Raw genomic sequence first — 18258 nt, 5'->3', positions numbered from 1 at the left:
AAAAAATAAATAAAAAATAAATAAAAATAATCAGAGAGTTACAGAACAGTGGAAGTACAGAACATAGAATTTTTTTCTTTGAACCAGTTGAGAATGAGCTGCCAACCTGATGTCCTGTCACCCCCAAAATACTTGTGTCTGTCTTATAAACAGGACGATCTCCTACATAACCATAATTCAGCCCTCAAAACACAGGAAATTTAACTGGCACATTAATGCTGCAACATAACAATATATATTAAATTATTATTAAAGTTTTCAGGTTTTGCTAGTTGCCTTCTACAGCAAAAGCATCCAGTTTAGGATTATGTATTCCATTTCATTATTACATCTTCTAAGTCTGGAACAAATCCTTAGTCTTTCACTGACTTTCATGACCTTGATACTTCTAAAGATTACTGGTTATTTTGCAGAATGTCTTTCAATTTGTTTGTCTAATGTGTACTCACGATTAGATTCCGGGTACGTTCTTTGGCAGAAGTGTTAAAGAAATGATGCTGCATTCTACTAAATGCATCCTATCTAGCTGGAGCATAATTCTGATTTGCCCCAGTACCTATAATGTGCACTTTGATCCCTCCGTTAAAGTGGTGATACCAGGCCTCTCCACGGTTGAAGCCATTCCTTTCTCCTTTGTAATTGAAGAGATCTTGTGGGGAGGTACTTTGAAACTACAGAGATATCTATTCCTCAAACTTTCAATTTATTTAATTTATATTAACACAGAGTCATGATTCCCTATTTTATTCAGTAGCTTATAATGTTACTTTATTTCAATATTTCAAAATTTATTTCAATGTCATCCAAATGTTCCAGATGGAGTCAAAGAGCCCATCCAAGATGGCTTCTGTGTCTTTGTGGCAAGTCTCCATCATTTTTTGAATAATTCGTTGCTTTCTGGTCCAAGGTATTCCAGACTGATCTTGTGTTTTCCTGCCCCAGCTCTGGAATCAGCCATTTTTCCAAGGAGCCCTGGTTCTTCTTAATGGACAATGGTATTTAAAAGCCACATCCGGGGCGCCTGGGTGGCTCAGTTGTTAAGCGTCTGCCTTTGGCTCAGGTCAGGATCCGGGGGTCCCGGGATTGAGCCCCGCGTCGGGCTTTTTTTTTTTTTTAATTTTTTTTTATTATTTTTTAAAGATTTTATTTATTCATTTGACAGAGAGAGACACAGCGAGAGAGGGAACACAAGCAGGGGGAGTGGGAGAGGGAGAAGCAGGCTTCCTGCCGAGCAGGGAGCCCAATGCGGGGCTCGATCCCAGGACCCCGGGATCATAACCTGAGCCGAAGGCAGACGCTTAACGACTGAGCCACCCAGGTGCCCCGCAACATAGGCTTTAAACAACATTTTGTTTCCTTTTTAATCTTGCTTATAAATATTCAACCCTGGTATAAAATTGGCATTTTCTGTTTGCCACTGACAACGCACATCATCTCCAGAGGTCGCTTTTGGTTCCTAACAGAAAAATGAGTCTTGGGCTGAGTATAATTTGGATTCTCTCTAACATGCATTCATTTAACAGAAAGTCACCTGCTACTTTATTGCCCACTCATGAGACCTGGAGATTTTTCTACAGTTTATTCTTTTTTATCTTAGCACTTTACTACTATCGAGAGCTAAGCTTTGTGCAAATTGAGTATTTCACAGTACAATCACTCTTTAAGATTATTTATGAAGAGGAGATCTCACAGGAAGATGACACAAAGTTTGTAAGAGCATGAAAAACTATAAATCTTTACTCAGTTATATGTTATAAACTCCATGAATGTTAAAGGCCCACACCATCACTACACTTCTCCTTTATACTTCTTTTCCATCTCTGAGCCTTATCCCCACTTATGACCAAGTATTTCTCTCAGTTTGAGGTTTGTTTTTAGAAACTGAGAACCTATTTAAGAGTCTTCAAGGACTGGGGGGGCTGGGTGGCTCAGTTGGTTAAGCGGCTGCCTTTGGCTCAGGTCATGACCTCAGGGTCCTGGGACCAAGCCCCATACTGGGATCCCCGCTCAGCGGGCAGTCTGCTTGTCTCTCTCCCTCTGCACCTCCCCCCGCAACTTGTGCACTCTCTCTCTCTCTCAAATGAATAAAATCTTAAAGACAAACAAATTTAAAAAGTCTTTAAGGATTAAATAGTTAACAAACGGGTTGGTTCCCCTTCGGCCAGAAGCCTATTGTTGTTCCACAATTCTAAAAGATTTTCTTCTGAAACTCTCAAGAGAGTTAATTTTTGTTAGGTTTTTCACATACACAATTAGAGTTTGGGGAGTAAAAGCTCCATAAAGCTCAGGTGTACTATGATGTGAAACTGTTAGTGTACATGGATGCAAGCTATAATCTAATGCAAACCTCAGTAGTTAGGAAACATACCAGGGAGGAGGGAATGAACATTTAGTAACCACCTACTACATGGTATGTACTACGAGGCTCATTCATGTTATCCCAATTTAAGAATCCAAAGTTAGGGATGTGAGCACTTCCCTCAATAGAATAAATGCATAAATGAGAGATAAATAAAATGAGAAAGCTACTCCCTTTTCTCTCACCAGGATGCCTCACAACTTTTTACGTTGTATTAACTCTGAGTCTTAATTCCCTACTGGCCGTAAGCTCCATGAATTCCAGACCATGTCTCACTCATTTGTATGACCCCTAGAGTGCCTAGCCTGAGGTATCTTCAGCTTAAAGTTATTAAAGGAAAGATTATATTTCCATTTAACTGATGAGGTTTCTGAGGCCCTGTAAAAGATTCTGCAACTTGTCCAATGTTCTTTACTTAAACAGGAGAACTAATAAATGTGCTACCTGTCCTCACTTGACTACAGTGCATTCTCATTTCTATTATGCAGTTTACTCTTGACTATTTCGAGTGATCAGGGAAATGGCAGAATCTACTATAGTTGGTAAATTTGGAAAGACAACATACCAACTACCAATATAAACAGAAATTTCCTCTTGGTTATAAATACCAAAAACAACAGTTAGCATTTGAGTGCTTACTACTAGCCAGGCACAATGTTGAGCCCTTTACATATGAACTTAATCCTAACGACAATCCTATTAGAGAGTACCTATTATCATACCCATTTTACAGATGAAGAAATTGAGTCAACAAAGTACATCGACAAAGAAAACAGATCTATTAATCTCCGAATGAAAATTTGATCCTCATTTTTTAAGATTTTATTTATTTATTTGAGAGACAGAGAGCCCAAGTGCACGAGTGGGGGAGGGGCAGAGGGAGAGAGAGAAGCAGACTCCCCACTGAGCAAGGGGCCCAACACACGGCCCTGATCCCAGGCCTAAGGGATCATGACCTGAGCTGAAAGCAGAGGCTTAACCAACTGAGCCACCCAGGTAACCCCATCATTCTGTGAGACTCTAAGAAACTCTGCTTTTAACCATTTCCCTATGGAAACACTATTTACCTCTAGATACCAAATATACAAGGTAGCTCCACAAAGTGGGGCTTCTTAGGGGCTAAATGGATAGAAAGGGAGAGCGACAACTGAATGCAAACTGCACATGCATTTATATTCAGATGTGTCATTCTGGTGCTTTTAGGTCAGTGGAGACAGAGTTTTCTGTGGAGACAGAGCAAGGGGTTCTGGTGGGATTCTGAAGCCAATGTGAGTTGAGCAGCATGGAAGAGCCTCCCACCTTAAATATCCAAGCCTTTTGTGGAGCTTCCTGGTAAGGTACACTTCAGAACTCAAACATGATGAAAGAAAATCTTAATAGCTCCCTTGAGTTGGCAGGTAGAACTGAAGGAACCTAATGGTTCACTGCACTCCTCTCTGCCCCAGCCCTTCCTGCCCTGTTCATGAGAGCAACAGATTGACCAACAACACTCTGAAGAGTCCTTAAAAGCTTCCAAATATATAGCCCAGACCCTACATACACTTCACACAATTTAGGCGGTCCTTACTGTTAGAGACTGTGAAAAGTGGAATCGTCTCTCTACTCGAGAATCATTGGGTAATTTGAAAATGATCTTGACACTTTCAGGGTCATCAGGCGAAGGCTCCGGGGGCAGGCACTCCAACTTCCTTTCCTTTTCCTCTTGTAAATTCTGTATAGACACAAAGCAAAGTTGAGGCTATGGCTCCAACAGGGAAACAGGAATACTATCACCATGTAGGTTTACTGCGTAGCCAGAAGAAAAAGGAATGACTAATATTGTAAAAAAATTTTCTTGGCAAGAGTCAGAAACACCCTAATTCAAAGTGCTATTGCATCACATGTAACTACGTTAGGGTATTTAGCTGTCGGAAAAAAAGGGAACAGCTAAAAGACACTGGCTATAATCAAGCAGCAATATATGATGAAAGATCATGAATGAAATGCCAAATTAGCTAACACTGGTGCTAAGAAATAAAAACTATTGCTGTCAATTTTGAACTGCTCGTTATCCATTTATACTTGCTTTTCATGTAACAGAGTTGTTTTGCTTACTTTCGCTGATGTATTTTTTTTTAATAAACAAAAAAACATTTTAAAAAATACTTTTTGTGAAAATGTAGTAAATATAAAAATGGCAAGGAGGGGGCAAGCTGCCTGGCTCAGTCAGTAGGGCACGCAACTCTTGAGGAGTTCAAGCCCCACACTGGACATAGAACTTACTTAAAAAAAAAAAAAAAAAAAAGGCAAGAAATTAAAACACCCACAAATCCCATCATCTTCAAGTTTTTTCCCTTTCACACTTAAGATCAGTTTGGGAATCACAAGGATTAAAGACAAGTTCATTACCCGCCGCCGTCTCTCCTCTGCCAACTTCTGCTGTTGCACCTCCTCCTCCTTCCGCCGCTTCCGCTCCCGCTCCTCTCGTTTCTTCCTTTCTTTCTCCTGGTCAGCCCTGAGAGAGGCCAGATAGGCCTCATCCTGCTGTTGTCTCAACACCTGGGTCTGGTTTCGTTCTTCCCTGTGACCAGATCAAAACTCAGAGAAGGCAAAGAACAATCTCTTTTTCCTCATACTGAAACTTTTGGGGAGGTAAAAGGTTGACATCTTGACAGATGAGTATTTCACACTACCATAAAGGATTCCAAAGCAGAGCATGGCAGGATTTGAACGAACGATCTCTTTTCCCAGTTTAATTTGTCAGAAAAACAAATGGTAAGCTTTTCCCTTCCCTTTTAACTTTACAAATAAAACTATCCTTTCCCCAATTCTAACAAAAGTAACAATATTATTGCCAAAAAGCGATCATCAAGATCATGTTTTACAGTTAAATACCCTTTTGGGTTATTGCATTTTTGTATATATTGCTTTCATAAAACAAAAAACCACGTATGTGCATCTTAGAAGATTTGGAAAGTGGAGAAATATCTTGTTCAGAATTCTACTAACCAAAGAGAAAATACTGTAACATTTTGGTGTACTTCCTATTTTCTCTCCAAAAAAAGTGTGAATGTATACGTAGGAGTGAGTGGATGAGATAGAGTATGTGTCTATAAAATAAAATACACCAGAATATTAAAAGTTGTGGTAGGATTATGGGTGATTTTAAACTTTTTTGTGCTTTTCTGTGTTTTCAACATTTTCTACAATTAATGTACACTACTTATGTAATGCGGGCGAAGAGTTCTAACAATTCCACATTTTTTACATTTAAGCTCCTTAGATCATGGTTCAGGTATTTTAAATGACATGATATATATGTTCTTGAGCACAGAGCTTTGTCTTTATTTTGATTCACATCTCCAAGAACAGATGACCTGATGGGAGAATTATTTCAGTCAAAGTACATAAATATTTTAACACTAAATGGATGAGGTTTTCAAAGTTGCCCAAGACAGAGAATAAGTCAGGATCTGTGTAGCCCTGGGTCAGCCACCCAAATTTGTAGCTGGTCTCTCTCTATTCCAGAGAGGGACTCCCCTGTACCTTTCAAGGCGTTCTGACACCAGGTAAGTCTGGTTTGCATCCATGATAAATGTCAGCTGGTTAATGAGGTCATCGGGTTGAATGAGGCCTTCTAGCCGTCCTACCACAGTCATTCTCCTATCCTTCAGCATAATCATGGCCAGGAATGGGTAGGTGTTCTCTCGTAAAGCCTGTGAGACTGACAGAAAGAAGAGCCAACAGGTCAAGGGCAGCCCTAGGGATGAACCAGATCAACTCTTAGACTTTCCACAATGAGCAAGAAAGGTTTTAATCCCACTTGGGAAAGAAAGGAGCTCTCACTTATTCTCTGAGTACCTTTTTCTCCTTCTAGTTTCTTAATCATTGCTGTTGTTGTTTTATTTTTGTGTCTCTATTCCCAGGTAATTTGATTAGAATAGGACAGGCTTTTGTGATGGGGGTGGCTGTCATAACGATACTAGGGAAGACTATAGAGGTCAATGTCTTTTTTTTTTTTTCAAAGATTTTATTTATTTATTTGAGACACAGAGAATGAGAGACAGAGAGCATGAGAGGGGGGAGGGTCAGAGGGAGAAGCAGACTCCCCGCCGAGCAGGGAGCCCGATGCGGGACTCGATCCCGGGACTCCAGGATCATGACCTGAGCCGAAGGCAGTCACTCAACCAACTGAGCCACCCAGGCGCCCCAAGGACAATGTCTTTTTGATAAGAAAGGATCTATAAAGAATCGGACTACTGCTGAGGCTGATTTTTCCCTATGTCAAGTGTCAAGCCTAAAGGAAATAAGGCTGCAAGTCTCAGCGTTATATCACTGGTAATGAGCTCCACCGTCTTCTGCCTTTTCTTCCTCTTATTCAATCCCTTCCTTACCCCTTTTCTCATGTCTCCCTCACCTCACCCTCAAACAAAAGAGCTAGTTTTTCTGTTCTAAAGGAGTTTTAGAAAGTTGGTTCCCCAAATAACCAAGGTTTATACCATAACAGAGTAAACGTTTTCCTTATGGTTTGAAAGAAGAAATTTTATAAGCTTCTATAAAAAATATCCTTAGTCTCTTTCTATCCACTACCCTCCATCCCCAAAGCCATATTAGGATGGCAAAACGCGTGCTGTACAAACCTATCAGATGTTTAAAAACCAATTAGGAGTAAAGATTCAGATTTTAAGATGTAGGCAAAACATCTTGATTCTTAGGATCTAGGACAGTGCCTAGCATGCTAGTATATAACTCAAGTCACTGAACAGAAGTAGCTGCAAAGTAACTACATTTTTCTTCACTGGATACCTTTTCTATGTTATATTGACTTCCAAAAGTACTTACCTCCACTGAAGAGTTATTGTCAGCAAAGATCTGAACTTTCTGAATCCCCATCAGCACTCAAGGTACTCAAACAACTAACTCATTGTGCAAGAAGCTCTGTTAAAATTGCTGATGACAACAGTAAACTCCTCAGTAAAAAGCCGTTTAGATTAAAAGCAAGTTGCTGGACATGACTGGGTGTTTTAAAAAATAAAACAGGCCCTGGCAATGGTTACCTGTAAAGAATGGGCTAGAGTCTAACAGATCTGAGGCTTGCTAACTATGATCTTGGGCCAGTCTCTTAAACTCTCTGAGCCTGTTTCCTAAACCATAGAGATAATACAACCACCATCAAGACTACTGAGAGGATTAAATAAGATAATGTATAAATAGTAACTAGCACTATGTCTAACATGGAATAATCGTGCAATAAATGGCATGTTTTCGGGCGCCTGGGTGGCTCAGTTGGTTAAGCAACTGCCTTCTGCTCAGGTCATGATCCTGGAGTCCCTGGATCGAGTCCCGCATCGGGCTCCCTGCTCAGGAGGGAGTCTGCTTCTCCCTCTCCCACTCCCCGTTTGTGTTCCCTCTCTCGCTGTGTCTTTCTCTGTCAAATAAATAAATAAAATCTTTAAAAAATAAATAAATAAATAAATAAATGGCATGTTTTCCCAGATTATTCCAAAGATATCTCACCAATATCAATGAGGAAAAAGAAATACAACTTACCCCTATATCCCTCAGGTTTATTTGTGGAGCATGCCCAGAAGAGCATCCTAGTGTTTATTAGGGAAATAACTTCAGGTGCACAGAGTGTGTTGCTGTGGAGAGGAATGAAAAAGACATGAGAAGAACTTGCTTACTACAAAATATCAGCAGATAAAAAAAATTACACAAATAAACGATCAATCCACTTACCGACAAAACTCATCAGAGTCCTGGTGATCATCTCCATGAAGATAAACCAAAAGGAAGCGAAGCTCCCGCTTGGCATCATTAAGTGCCTGTGGGAAATAGAAGATCACTAATTATTATGACGACTGTGCCCTGAGCTTTTAATTAGGCTAAAGGAACAAAAGGAGAAATGAGGAAAAAAGGTGAACAAGAAATCAGATTCTGGGCTCCTACCTTCACACCCCTGGCATTTTTCTCCCTACAAAAGTCCACGCTAACAAGCTTTAATGAAAAGGTTTTAGTGTTGTTAGGATTTAAACTGTATTAGGCACATGAGAGTAGACAGGCTGACAAAGAAAGGTCCTCAACAAATCACAGAAAAGTCAGCTGTTCCCAGAGTCTAAAGGAAGATAAAAACAGGAGAATCTGATCACATGAAAGGAGAGGTGAGAATTTTGCCACTTTACAGATACAACATCCTTCTCCATAAAAAATACTGCAAAGATGAGTCTGATACCAGGCCACATACCAAGCAGGGATGAGAGACTGGGGGACCCAAATGCATTTTAAAGAGCACAGGGTTTAAAAGATCTTCAAAGACAAGGCCAATGTTCAAGATTCTTGTGTATGCTTTTGCATTTGCATAATCCTGAGCACATTACAATTCAATTAAGATTTCCTGAATGACCAGTGGAGGTCTACCCTCAGGATCATAGCTAAGAGGGTGCATGAGTGGTACCCATCTCATTCACATCTGCATCTCTAGCATTGAGCACACCGTCCAGCATATAGTAGGTGCTTAATGCTTGTTGAGTAGGGAGGGTGGCAGCAGAGCCACTGAGGAGACCAACTATGAGAAAAAGCCAATATGGGAGAATCAAAGCAGGAAGCAAGAGTAAGCATTTTTCTTTTTTACCAGATAGATTCAGGAATACTGGAAGGCTGAAGTAGAACCATCCTTTGGACTATGTTCACAATGTTATTTCTACGTTTTTCTCTGGCAAGCTAGAGATATGCCTAACACCCACAGAACTCATAATTTTCACCCCCTGAGAGGTAACAGTTCAAAGGTCTGTGTGGCTTGGGTTGAATGAGATGTGCTGCCTTGAGTCTATGGTCTATGCCCTTATTTAATTCTGTGAGGGATCAAAGACGACTTAGGCTTTGCCTTCAAGGGGATTAATGTCTGATATAGGAGATAAAACAAGAACATAATCAACCATAATATAAGGAAGAATGTGAAACTGCTTTAAGTTTTCAAAAAAAGCTATGAAAGCACAAAAGGAAAGACTACTATTTTAGATTGCAAGGTAGGCCAGGTAGGGCACATCAATCAGAAAGGGTATATGAAGGGAGTGATATGACCTAGTTGAAGGATGGGCAAGCTTCCATTTAGCAAAAATGTGAGTAAGGCATTCCAGGTGGAGGGAAAAGCAAAAGCAAAGGCACAGAGGTGAAAAAGTACAGAGTATGTTCAGGAAATGGTTTAGCTGGAACCTAGGGTAGGGAGAAACAACTTATACAAAAAACCTCAAAAGGAGGTTGGGATTAGATCAAGTAGGGCTGGCTTTCTTTTTCTGTAAGCAGTGAAGAGGTATTTAAGGTTCTTAAGTAAAAGAATGAAATGATCAGTGCTGGGCTATGCTTTCCTTTGTGGATAGAACCATAGCAATAAATTGGCATCTATATGGTTTGTGGCACTGACCTGGCTGTACGTTCCCTGGTAGAAGACAGGGTGTGCCCTCCCATATTTCTCTTCAAAAGAGTGCATAAATGAAACAATGTCCCCAACGGGGTCAGTGACCCGGCTGCGAGGGTCAGGCCGTATAAAACGAAGAGCAAACCTGGGGAGGAAGGAATAAATATCACATGAATCGGCTTACTGTAGCGCATATGGAGTGGGCCAGTTTGTAAAGATTCCTACAATAGAGCCAGAGGCATGGCAGCAAAAGGAGGTGAATGGTCTGTGAATGGACCATCAAACCTGAGAGTAGAGTCTGGCTCAAAAGCTGCAGAGCAGCAAGGGTTTTTCCACTACCTGTTCAAGACAAATGTAAACTACTAGGATTATAAGTTCCAACACTGGCCTAAACAAATCCTGAGTGTTTTCTGCAGAAAAATTCAGGACTAGAAAAATTGGGAAAGGAAGACACAGTCCAAAAAGATCATAGGTCAGGCTGTGCCCCAGACTCTCTAGAATTGCACTGTCTAATAAGGCAGCCACTAGCCACATGTGGCTATCTAAATTTAAATTAACTAAATAAAATTCAGTTCCTCAGTCACTCTCGCCACATTAAGTACTCGACAGTCACATGTGGTTAGTAGCTTCCACACTGGACAGTGAAGATACAGAATGTTTCCATTATCACAGAAAGTTCTATTGGATAGCATTGCTCTAGAATAGAGCTCTGTCTCTTTCTGGTTGTCCTACTTGCCTCCCCCTCTCCTTTCTGTTGTCCCGGGATTTTGAATTTTTAGTGCATACTCCCAAGCTATTCAAATTATGGACAGACTTCAAACCTGGAACTTGCGGTCATGATTCACTTGCTTTTCAAGGGGGCAAGTAAAATTCTGCTTAATGGTTTATGGTTAATGGCATCCATGAAGGAAGTTATAAAACTGATCTAGAGTACACTGGCAGATTTGGAGACCTGGCAGCTATTGTCAGGTTAAGGATGATACCACACATCTGTTTCTAAAGAGCCTATCTTATCATATTTGTATAGCACCACTTATGTATCCTTTGGGTTTCCATAGAAGGCCATGAACAGAGAGTTTTGATAAGTCAATATGCTACATAACATTAAACAAGTTGTTTGGATGATACAGTTGCATTAAAATTAGTCACACATGCCATGCATACTTTTTTCCAAGGAAAGCAAACAATATTAACGTACTTGAGGCATTTTCAGCACAGAACAGGTGACTAAACTATGACACTTTCCTTACCAAATACTGAGCCAATTCCTTAGCCTCTCAAATTCCCCATGTGTATACAATTTCACTTAGAAATTCTCCTGAGTAATCAATCAAATTAACTGATACAAACATTCCAGAGGAAATTAAAAAATGTAAGAAGTTGTATATGTGGGGGAGTGGTTAGAAATCCTTTAGAAGATTGATATTTTAATAACTTTCTCTGAAATTAAGTATTAAGACTATCTTATTACTCTTTTAAGTTTTCAAATTTCGATGAACAAATGGATAAAGGCTGTCACTTCTTCCTTTCTAATTATAATATATTCCCATGGCTTACATAATTCAGGACAATCAGCTTTCTTAAAAAAAAAAAAATCTCAATTCAGTCTTTGTTGTGATTTTAACGGTTTATATGTGCCCATTTTTAAATAAAGTGCCCATTTTAAATAAAGATGGAAAAAGTACCAATTGATTAACTGGTGACCAATAAGAATTTTGCTAAAGCAAAGAAGTCATTAAGCAGGCAGACTCCTAAAACACCAAGCAGTCAAGGTAAAAGGTATTACCTGATCCTTGCACTTTTACACCTGCTGGGTCCTCACCTCCACAGCCTCTGCTCTCTAGAGCAAGGCAAAGCTTTTCCATATATGGGGGAAATACAGGTTGCCCTGTATGCGAGGCCCAGACCACATATTCTAGCTCCATCTGTTGCCCTGGATGCCCATAAAACATTTTAGTTCCCAATAAAGCCTAGGTATGGGTTCATTTACTCAGCTCTAGACCAGATGCCCCAAGACTGATATGCCAGAAACTTGGTCCCCTTTGACATTTTCTAGCCCTGGCCCCTCTTTGTCTTCCAGTGCTGAGCTCTCTAAATGGTACATGAAGGAAGCAGTAAGAAAAGTGGAAGTGTGAATCAAGGGGGTATACATATGAAAGAGTGCCAGTGTCAGCAACCTGAGGTTGCCAGGACAGAGGAGAATGTATAGCAGTGTCTGAGAGGTAAAACTGTTGTGGGTGGGGAGAAAAATGGGTAATCTCAGGGCAAGAAAGTTTGTTGGGATTATGAATAGTCAGATGAAGTTAGATTAGGTTTAGGGTAAAAGTTACAAGGAGTGTACTAGATAATGGTTGTTAGAAAGAAAAGGGTGTGAAGATTAACTAGAGAATGTAGAGGTGACAAACATGATGGGAGGGAGGATAATGATAAATGTAGGTAGACTGACCCTGAGAACAACAAGCAAGACTACTTTACAGGGTTAATTTAAAATAATTCCATTTCACAACATCTGTTATGTTTGATCAGTTTAAAATATTGTCATACTATATTAAAAGATTGTTCAGGAAGAGTATTCAATGTGATGACAAATTAGCAAGTCAAAACTAACAGAGCATAAACCTTATTATTCTGGTCTATGTTTCAGCTCTGAAGTCTGCCCTATTGCTACTGACGCATAAATACAAATGTACATACCTAAATATATCAAGTATTGTGTAATAGGTAAACCGGAATGGAAGCATTATCAAGTAATAACCCCATCCAAGCAGCCCCTGAAATTCCAAAAACAAAGTTAGACACCATTCTCTCAATCCCTAATACCCTACAAAATGACTAGTTCAGATTTTTACTCTTTTTTTGTTCTTTCACATGATTCCTCCCTCCACAATATGGGTTCCCTTTTCCTGGCCACATCATCCTTCTTAAAGACCAACTGCATTTCATCTCATTTCATCTAATACCATCATATTTTTCTCTTATCACATAATTTCTGTATTAAATCTGCTTCAACACTTTCTGCAGCTACTTATACTAGTTGTCAAATTTAGTTACAAGTATGCCTCCCTAATCATAAATATTCATTCTTTCCTTTTCAGATTTACACATTAAAATATGGTATACATAAGTAACAAGAAAGATAACCACCATTACCACCTTGGACATTTGTATATAAATGACAAATAATTACATTAACCATAATTATAAATCCCCATATAGCTGCCAATCTTAGTAATAATACTAATTATTATTTTAGCAATGCTGATTATTGCTGCTTTTATTATTAACTAGAATATATAAGGGGCTCTATAGTTTACAAAGCATTTCTCCTATGTCATAATGTGTTAACCTGAGACCTTCCCTGTGTCTATGGCCAGGGAGCACTGAAGCCCCATGGCTGACATTAGGGTCCCAAACAGAGTCAAACCCAAAACAAACTGAGGAAATATTAGGCATATACAGAATTTCTGGAGTCATATAATTGCTCTAGGAATCTGTTTTCTTCTACTTCAGAATGCCCCATACAACCAGTTAGAAACCCCATTTTTATAACGTTGTCAAGTACTCCACACAAAAAAATGTATGATAATGGAGTAAATTCTAACTGCTGCAGGGTTAGAGAGAGTGCTTTTTTGGAATTCTAAATCCACATATAAGAGGTTGAGCGTAGGGGCGCCTCGGTGGCTCAGTCGGTTAAGCATCTGCCTTCGGCTCAGGTCATGATCCCAGGGTCCTGGGATGGAGCCCCACGTCGGGCTCCCTGCTCAGTGGGAAGTCTGCTTCTCCCTCTCCCACTCCCTCTGCTTGTGTTCCTTCTCTCGCTGTGTCTCTCCCTCTCATTCAAATGAATAAATAAAATCTTTAAAAAAAAAAAAAAAAGAGGTTGAGTGTAACTCCAAGAATAAGAAAGAGAAACTCCAAAAAGTCCTCTGAAGGGGCGCCTGGGTGGTTCAGTTGGTTAAGCGTCTGCCTCCGGCTCAGATCATCATCCTGGGGTCCTGGGATTGAGCCCTGCGTCGGGCTCCTTCCTCAGCAGAAAGCTTGCTTCTCCCTCTCCTGCCTGCAGTGGCCCCTGCTTGTGTTCTCTCTCTTACTACCTCTCTCTATATATATGTCAAATAAAGAAATAAAAATCTTAAAAAAAAAAAAAAAGTCCTCTGCAGTTCATTATTAGTATACATAGCTGACTTTCCTAATTAGACTGTAAGAGCAATTTGAAGGGGGAGGACTGGCTCTTTATTCATACCTGGATCACCAACAGCAAAATACCAGGTACAATGGAGCACTCTTAAATGCCTGTTGAATTTAAAGGAACGACCATCACCTCCCTGCTACTAGCCCTTCAAGACTAATTTCAAAGATATGGCCAAGGTCTCCATAAAGATTCTAAGTAACTCCCCCAGAAGTAGCTTAAAATTAAGTAAAATGAAGCAACAAAGAACCAAGTAAACATTCTAACTTCAAAGTGAAAATGAAAGACCTAGGGGTGCCTGGCTCAAGTGGCAGGACATGTAAGTCTTGATCTCACGGTTTTGAGTTTGAACTCCATGATGGGTGTAGAGACTACTTTAAAAAATAAAATCTTGGAAAAAAAAAAAGTGAAAGATCTATTGAACATGTAGCAAACATTTTTAGACATGTAAATAAAACTGTGTACTCAAAACAAGGTACACAAAACTCTTCAAAAACTAGCAAAAAAAAAAGGATACTTACCGTATCAATTCATTGAGGAATCAAGGGAAAATGATAAACCCAATAAATCTACCAAGGAGCCAGTCTAGCTAACAGGTTCACATTCTGAATATTTCCTTTACTCCTGTCATACAGAGATCAATACAACCTAGTGAATGGACTTGTAAAATAAGGGGGAAATTCCAGCTACAAAATAACTTGCCCTTGGTTGTGGTCTCGAGACAACGTAACTGTAGATCCTGTGGTCAGCTGTATTAACTTGCAGGGGTCGGGATGGAGGTGGGTTGAAAACACTTGGTACACCTTCTTGCTCATTCAATCGGTCCTGTACAGCAGCCTGAGAAGGAAAAAAGAGCAGTTAAGAGTTTCAGTGACACTCAAATCAACCCAAAAGAAAAGATGAGGCAACCACTGCTTGGTGTTTCAAAAAGGATCACCTGATGAGTATATCTTTATAGACCTTTAACTTGCTATGCTGGGAGGCAATGTGTGGTGATAGCTCCAGAATTCACAGGAGTCCAAGAAACTTGTCTGGAAGCTCTATTTATGCAGCAAACACAACTGCTTTTATTCAGATGGTATGTGTTATTAAGGGTGGCTGGGATCCAAGGTGCTTCACTGTAGGAAGGAAAGCCATCCACGGAGAATAGAATGTAGAAACTGCCCCTAGAGCTGTGCAATGGAGCAGTCATAATGAGCAGTTTGATGGAGGGCTTGGCTTTGGAACAAAGAAACTTAGGTCTGAACAAAGAACCTTAGCTCTACCACTCAGAATAGTCGCTTGGATTATGAGCCTCAGTTTCCTCATGTGCAAAACGAAGGAACAGTTTTCTCAGGGTTAATTTGAAAATTTAATGAGATGTCCATATATAAAGATCCCAATATAATTCCTGACAGAATATTCAATAAAAAACCTTATTCTTTTTAATAAAGATTATTTATTTTAGAAAGAGGGCAAGTGCACGTGAGTAGATGGGTAGAGGGAGAGAATCTTAAGCAGGCTCCCCACTAAGTGTGGAGCCCCACACAGGACTCCATCTCACGACCCCGAGATCATGACCTCAGCCAAAACCGAGAGTCGATTGCTTAACCGAATGAGCCACCTAGGCATCCCCAAAAACGTTACTCTCTTAACTCTGCCCCAGAAAATTGTATTTGTCCCAGCGTAGGAAAAATATTTGGCCCTACCAAAGAGAGATCTGGTTTTGGGCTTTGGATTACGGGAGATAATCTGTAACTGATAGAAGTGTCTTTGTTACCAGATCTTAGGGTGAGAATGGCCACCCCAGAAAGACCAACCATATGGTTTAGGGTGGGGACTTTGTGTAATGAGTTATCAGTTGATCTGGAGACTGAGCTCAATAGTAGGCAACCAATCAATTCAATCATGACCATGTAATGAAGCCCCAATGAAAACTCTGGACACTGAAGCTGAGATGAGCTCCCCTGGTTGGCAATATTTCATGTATAATGTCACAAATCTTTGATTCCATGAAAGAGATAGAATATGGAAGCTTTGTGTTTAGAATTCAAGATTCTGCCCTAGATGTCTCTTCCTTTAGCTGATTTTAATCTATATCCTTTCCCTGTAATAAACTATAACCCAAGTATAATAGCTTTTAGAGAACTCTTCCAGTGAATTATCAAACCTGAGGGTGGTTTTGGGAAATTCCTGAACCTGCAGTTATTGTCAGAAGTGAAGGTGGTCTTTTAAGAACTTGTGTGCTAACTTTGACAGCTGGCTTTAAATGTTGCAGTGTGACTAACATCAGGTAGTTCTCTAAGTTTTCATATTTTTCAGTATTAAGGCACAATCTGATGTGGAAAGAGCAGTCTTTCAACAAATGATACTGGGATAACTGGATACTGACATGCAAAAGAAATGACATGTATAATATGATCTCACTGATATGAAGAACTCTTAATCTCAGGAAACAAACTGAGGGTTGCTGGAGTGGTGGGGGCTGGGAGGGAGCGGGTGGCTGGGTGATAGACATTGGGGAGGGTATGTTCTATAGTGAGTGCTGTGAATTGTCTAAGACATGAATCACAGACCTGTACCTCTGAAACAAATAATACATTATATGTTTGAAAAAAAAAAAGAAGAAGAAGAAGATAGTAGGAAGGGAAAAATGAAGGGGGGGGAATCGGAGGAGGAGACAAAACATGAGAGACTATGGACTTGAGAAACAAACGAGGGTTCTAGAGGGGAGGGGGTGGGGGGATGGGTTAGCCTGGTGATGGGTATTAAAGAGGGCACGTACTGAATGGAGCACTGGGTGTTATACGCAAACAATGAATCATGGAACACTACATCAAAAAAATTAATTTAAAAAAAAACTTGAACTCCTAAATCACATTATATACAAAAATTAACTCAAAATATATCAAAGACCCAAATGTAAGAGCAAAAATTATAAAACTCATAAAAGAAGACAAAAATCTTCATGACCGTGGATTAGGCAACTGTTCCTTAGACATGACACTAAAGCACAAACAACAAAAGAAAAAAATTAGATAAACTGGACTTTCATCAAAACTTTTGTGCATCCAAAAAAAAAAAAAAAGACAAAGGGACACTACCAAGAGAATCAAAAAACAACCCCTGGAATAGAAGAAAAGATGTATATGTATCTGTAAGAGTGTGGTATCTAGAAAATACTAAAAACCCTTACAACTCATCATCAAAAAGATAATAACCCAATTTAAAAATGGGCAAAGGACCCCAAAGATGACATACAAATAACCGACAAGCACATAAAAACATGCTCTATATAATTAGCCATCAGAAAAATGCAAATCAAAATCACAAGACAGTACTTCACATAAGATACTAACAACTGTTGGTAAGGATGTGGAGAAACTGGAACCCTCATACACTACTGCTGGGAATGTAAAATAGTATAGCCTCTTTGCAAACAGTCTGGCAGTTCTTCAGACGGTTAAACATAGAGTTGCCATAGGACTCAGCAATTCCACTCCTAGGTATACACCCAAGAGAAATGAAATCATCTCCACAAAAACCTGTACACTAATGTTCACTGCAACATTACTGATATTGGACAAAAGTGGAAACACCCAAGCATTTATCAACTGTGGTATATTCATACAAGAGAATGGGATTTGACATTAAAAGGAATGAAGTACTGATACATACTATGATATGCATAAATCTTGAAAACATGCTAAGTGAAATAAGCCAGACACAAATGGACAAATATTGTCTGATGCCACTTACATGAGGTATCTAGAATAGCCAAATTCTATAGAGACAAAAAGTGAAATTATGGTTACCAGAGGCAGGGGAAGAGGATAATGGGAAATAACTGTTTAATAGGTACAGAGTTTCAGTTTGGGATGATGAAAAAGTTCTGAAAACGAAAAATGTTACCACTGTCACAACAATGTAAATGTATTTAATGCAACAAAATTGTAAACTTAAAAATGGTTAATGGGTAAACTTTTTTGATATGTACATTTTACCACAACACAAAAAAATGAATGCAGTACTGATACATGCTACATATGAAAGTCCAGAAAAGGGAAATCTATAAACAGAATGTAGATTAGTAGTTGCTTAGGAGCAGGGAGGGATAGAAGTAGGTGGATAACAGCTAAAGGGTATGGGGTTTCTTTTGGGGGTAATGTTCTAAATATTCTAAAACATTTGGGGGGAAATGTTTTAAAATTGATGGTGGTAATGGCTGCACAACTTTGTGAATATACTAAAAACTACTGAATTTCACATTTTAAATAGGTGAACTGTTTGGTATGTGAATTACATATCAATAATAAACCTGTTACTTAAAACCCACAA

The 18258-nt window shown here is 39.4% G+C and overlaps 1 protein-coding gene across 2 annotated transcripts in view; it reads right to left on the bottom strand.

Moving 5' to 3' along the window:
• FAF2 (Fas associated factor family member 2) overlaps positions 1-18258 on the bottom strand; it is a 70466-nt gene that overhangs the window by 3746 nt on the left and 48462 nt on the right. For both annotated transcript variants that reach the window (XM_035014854.1, XM_035014865.1), the window contains 8 exons: positions 14644-14778; positions 12447-12523; positions 9759-9897; positions 8078-8163; positions 7889-7980; positions 5885-6062; positions 4748-4919; positions 3927-4070 (listed from right to left, as the gene is read on the bottom strand). In XM_035014854.1, coding sequence (XP_034870745.1) covers positions 3927-4070; positions 4748-4919; positions 5885-6062; positions 7889-7980; positions 8078-8163; positions 9759-9897; positions 12447-12523; positions 14644-14778 — 1023 coding nt within the window. The remainder of the gene's footprint in view (positions 1-3926; positions 4071-4747; positions 4920-5884; positions 6063-7888; positions 7981-8077; positions 8164-9758; positions 9898-12446; positions 12524-14643; positions 14779-18258) is intronic.

Source organism: Mirounga leonina, unplaced genomic scaffold (genome assembly GCF_011800145.1).
Source record: "Mirounga leonina isolate KUSES-001 unplaced genomic scaffold, KU_Mleo_1.0 Mir_104, whole genome shotgun sequence".
Lineage (NCBI taxonomy): Eukaryota > Metazoa > Chordata > Mammalia > Carnivora > Phocidae > Mirounga > Mirounga leonina.
The sequence above is the reverse complement of the archived record's forward strand: the minus strand, read 5'-3'. Positions and strand labels throughout refer to the sequence as shown.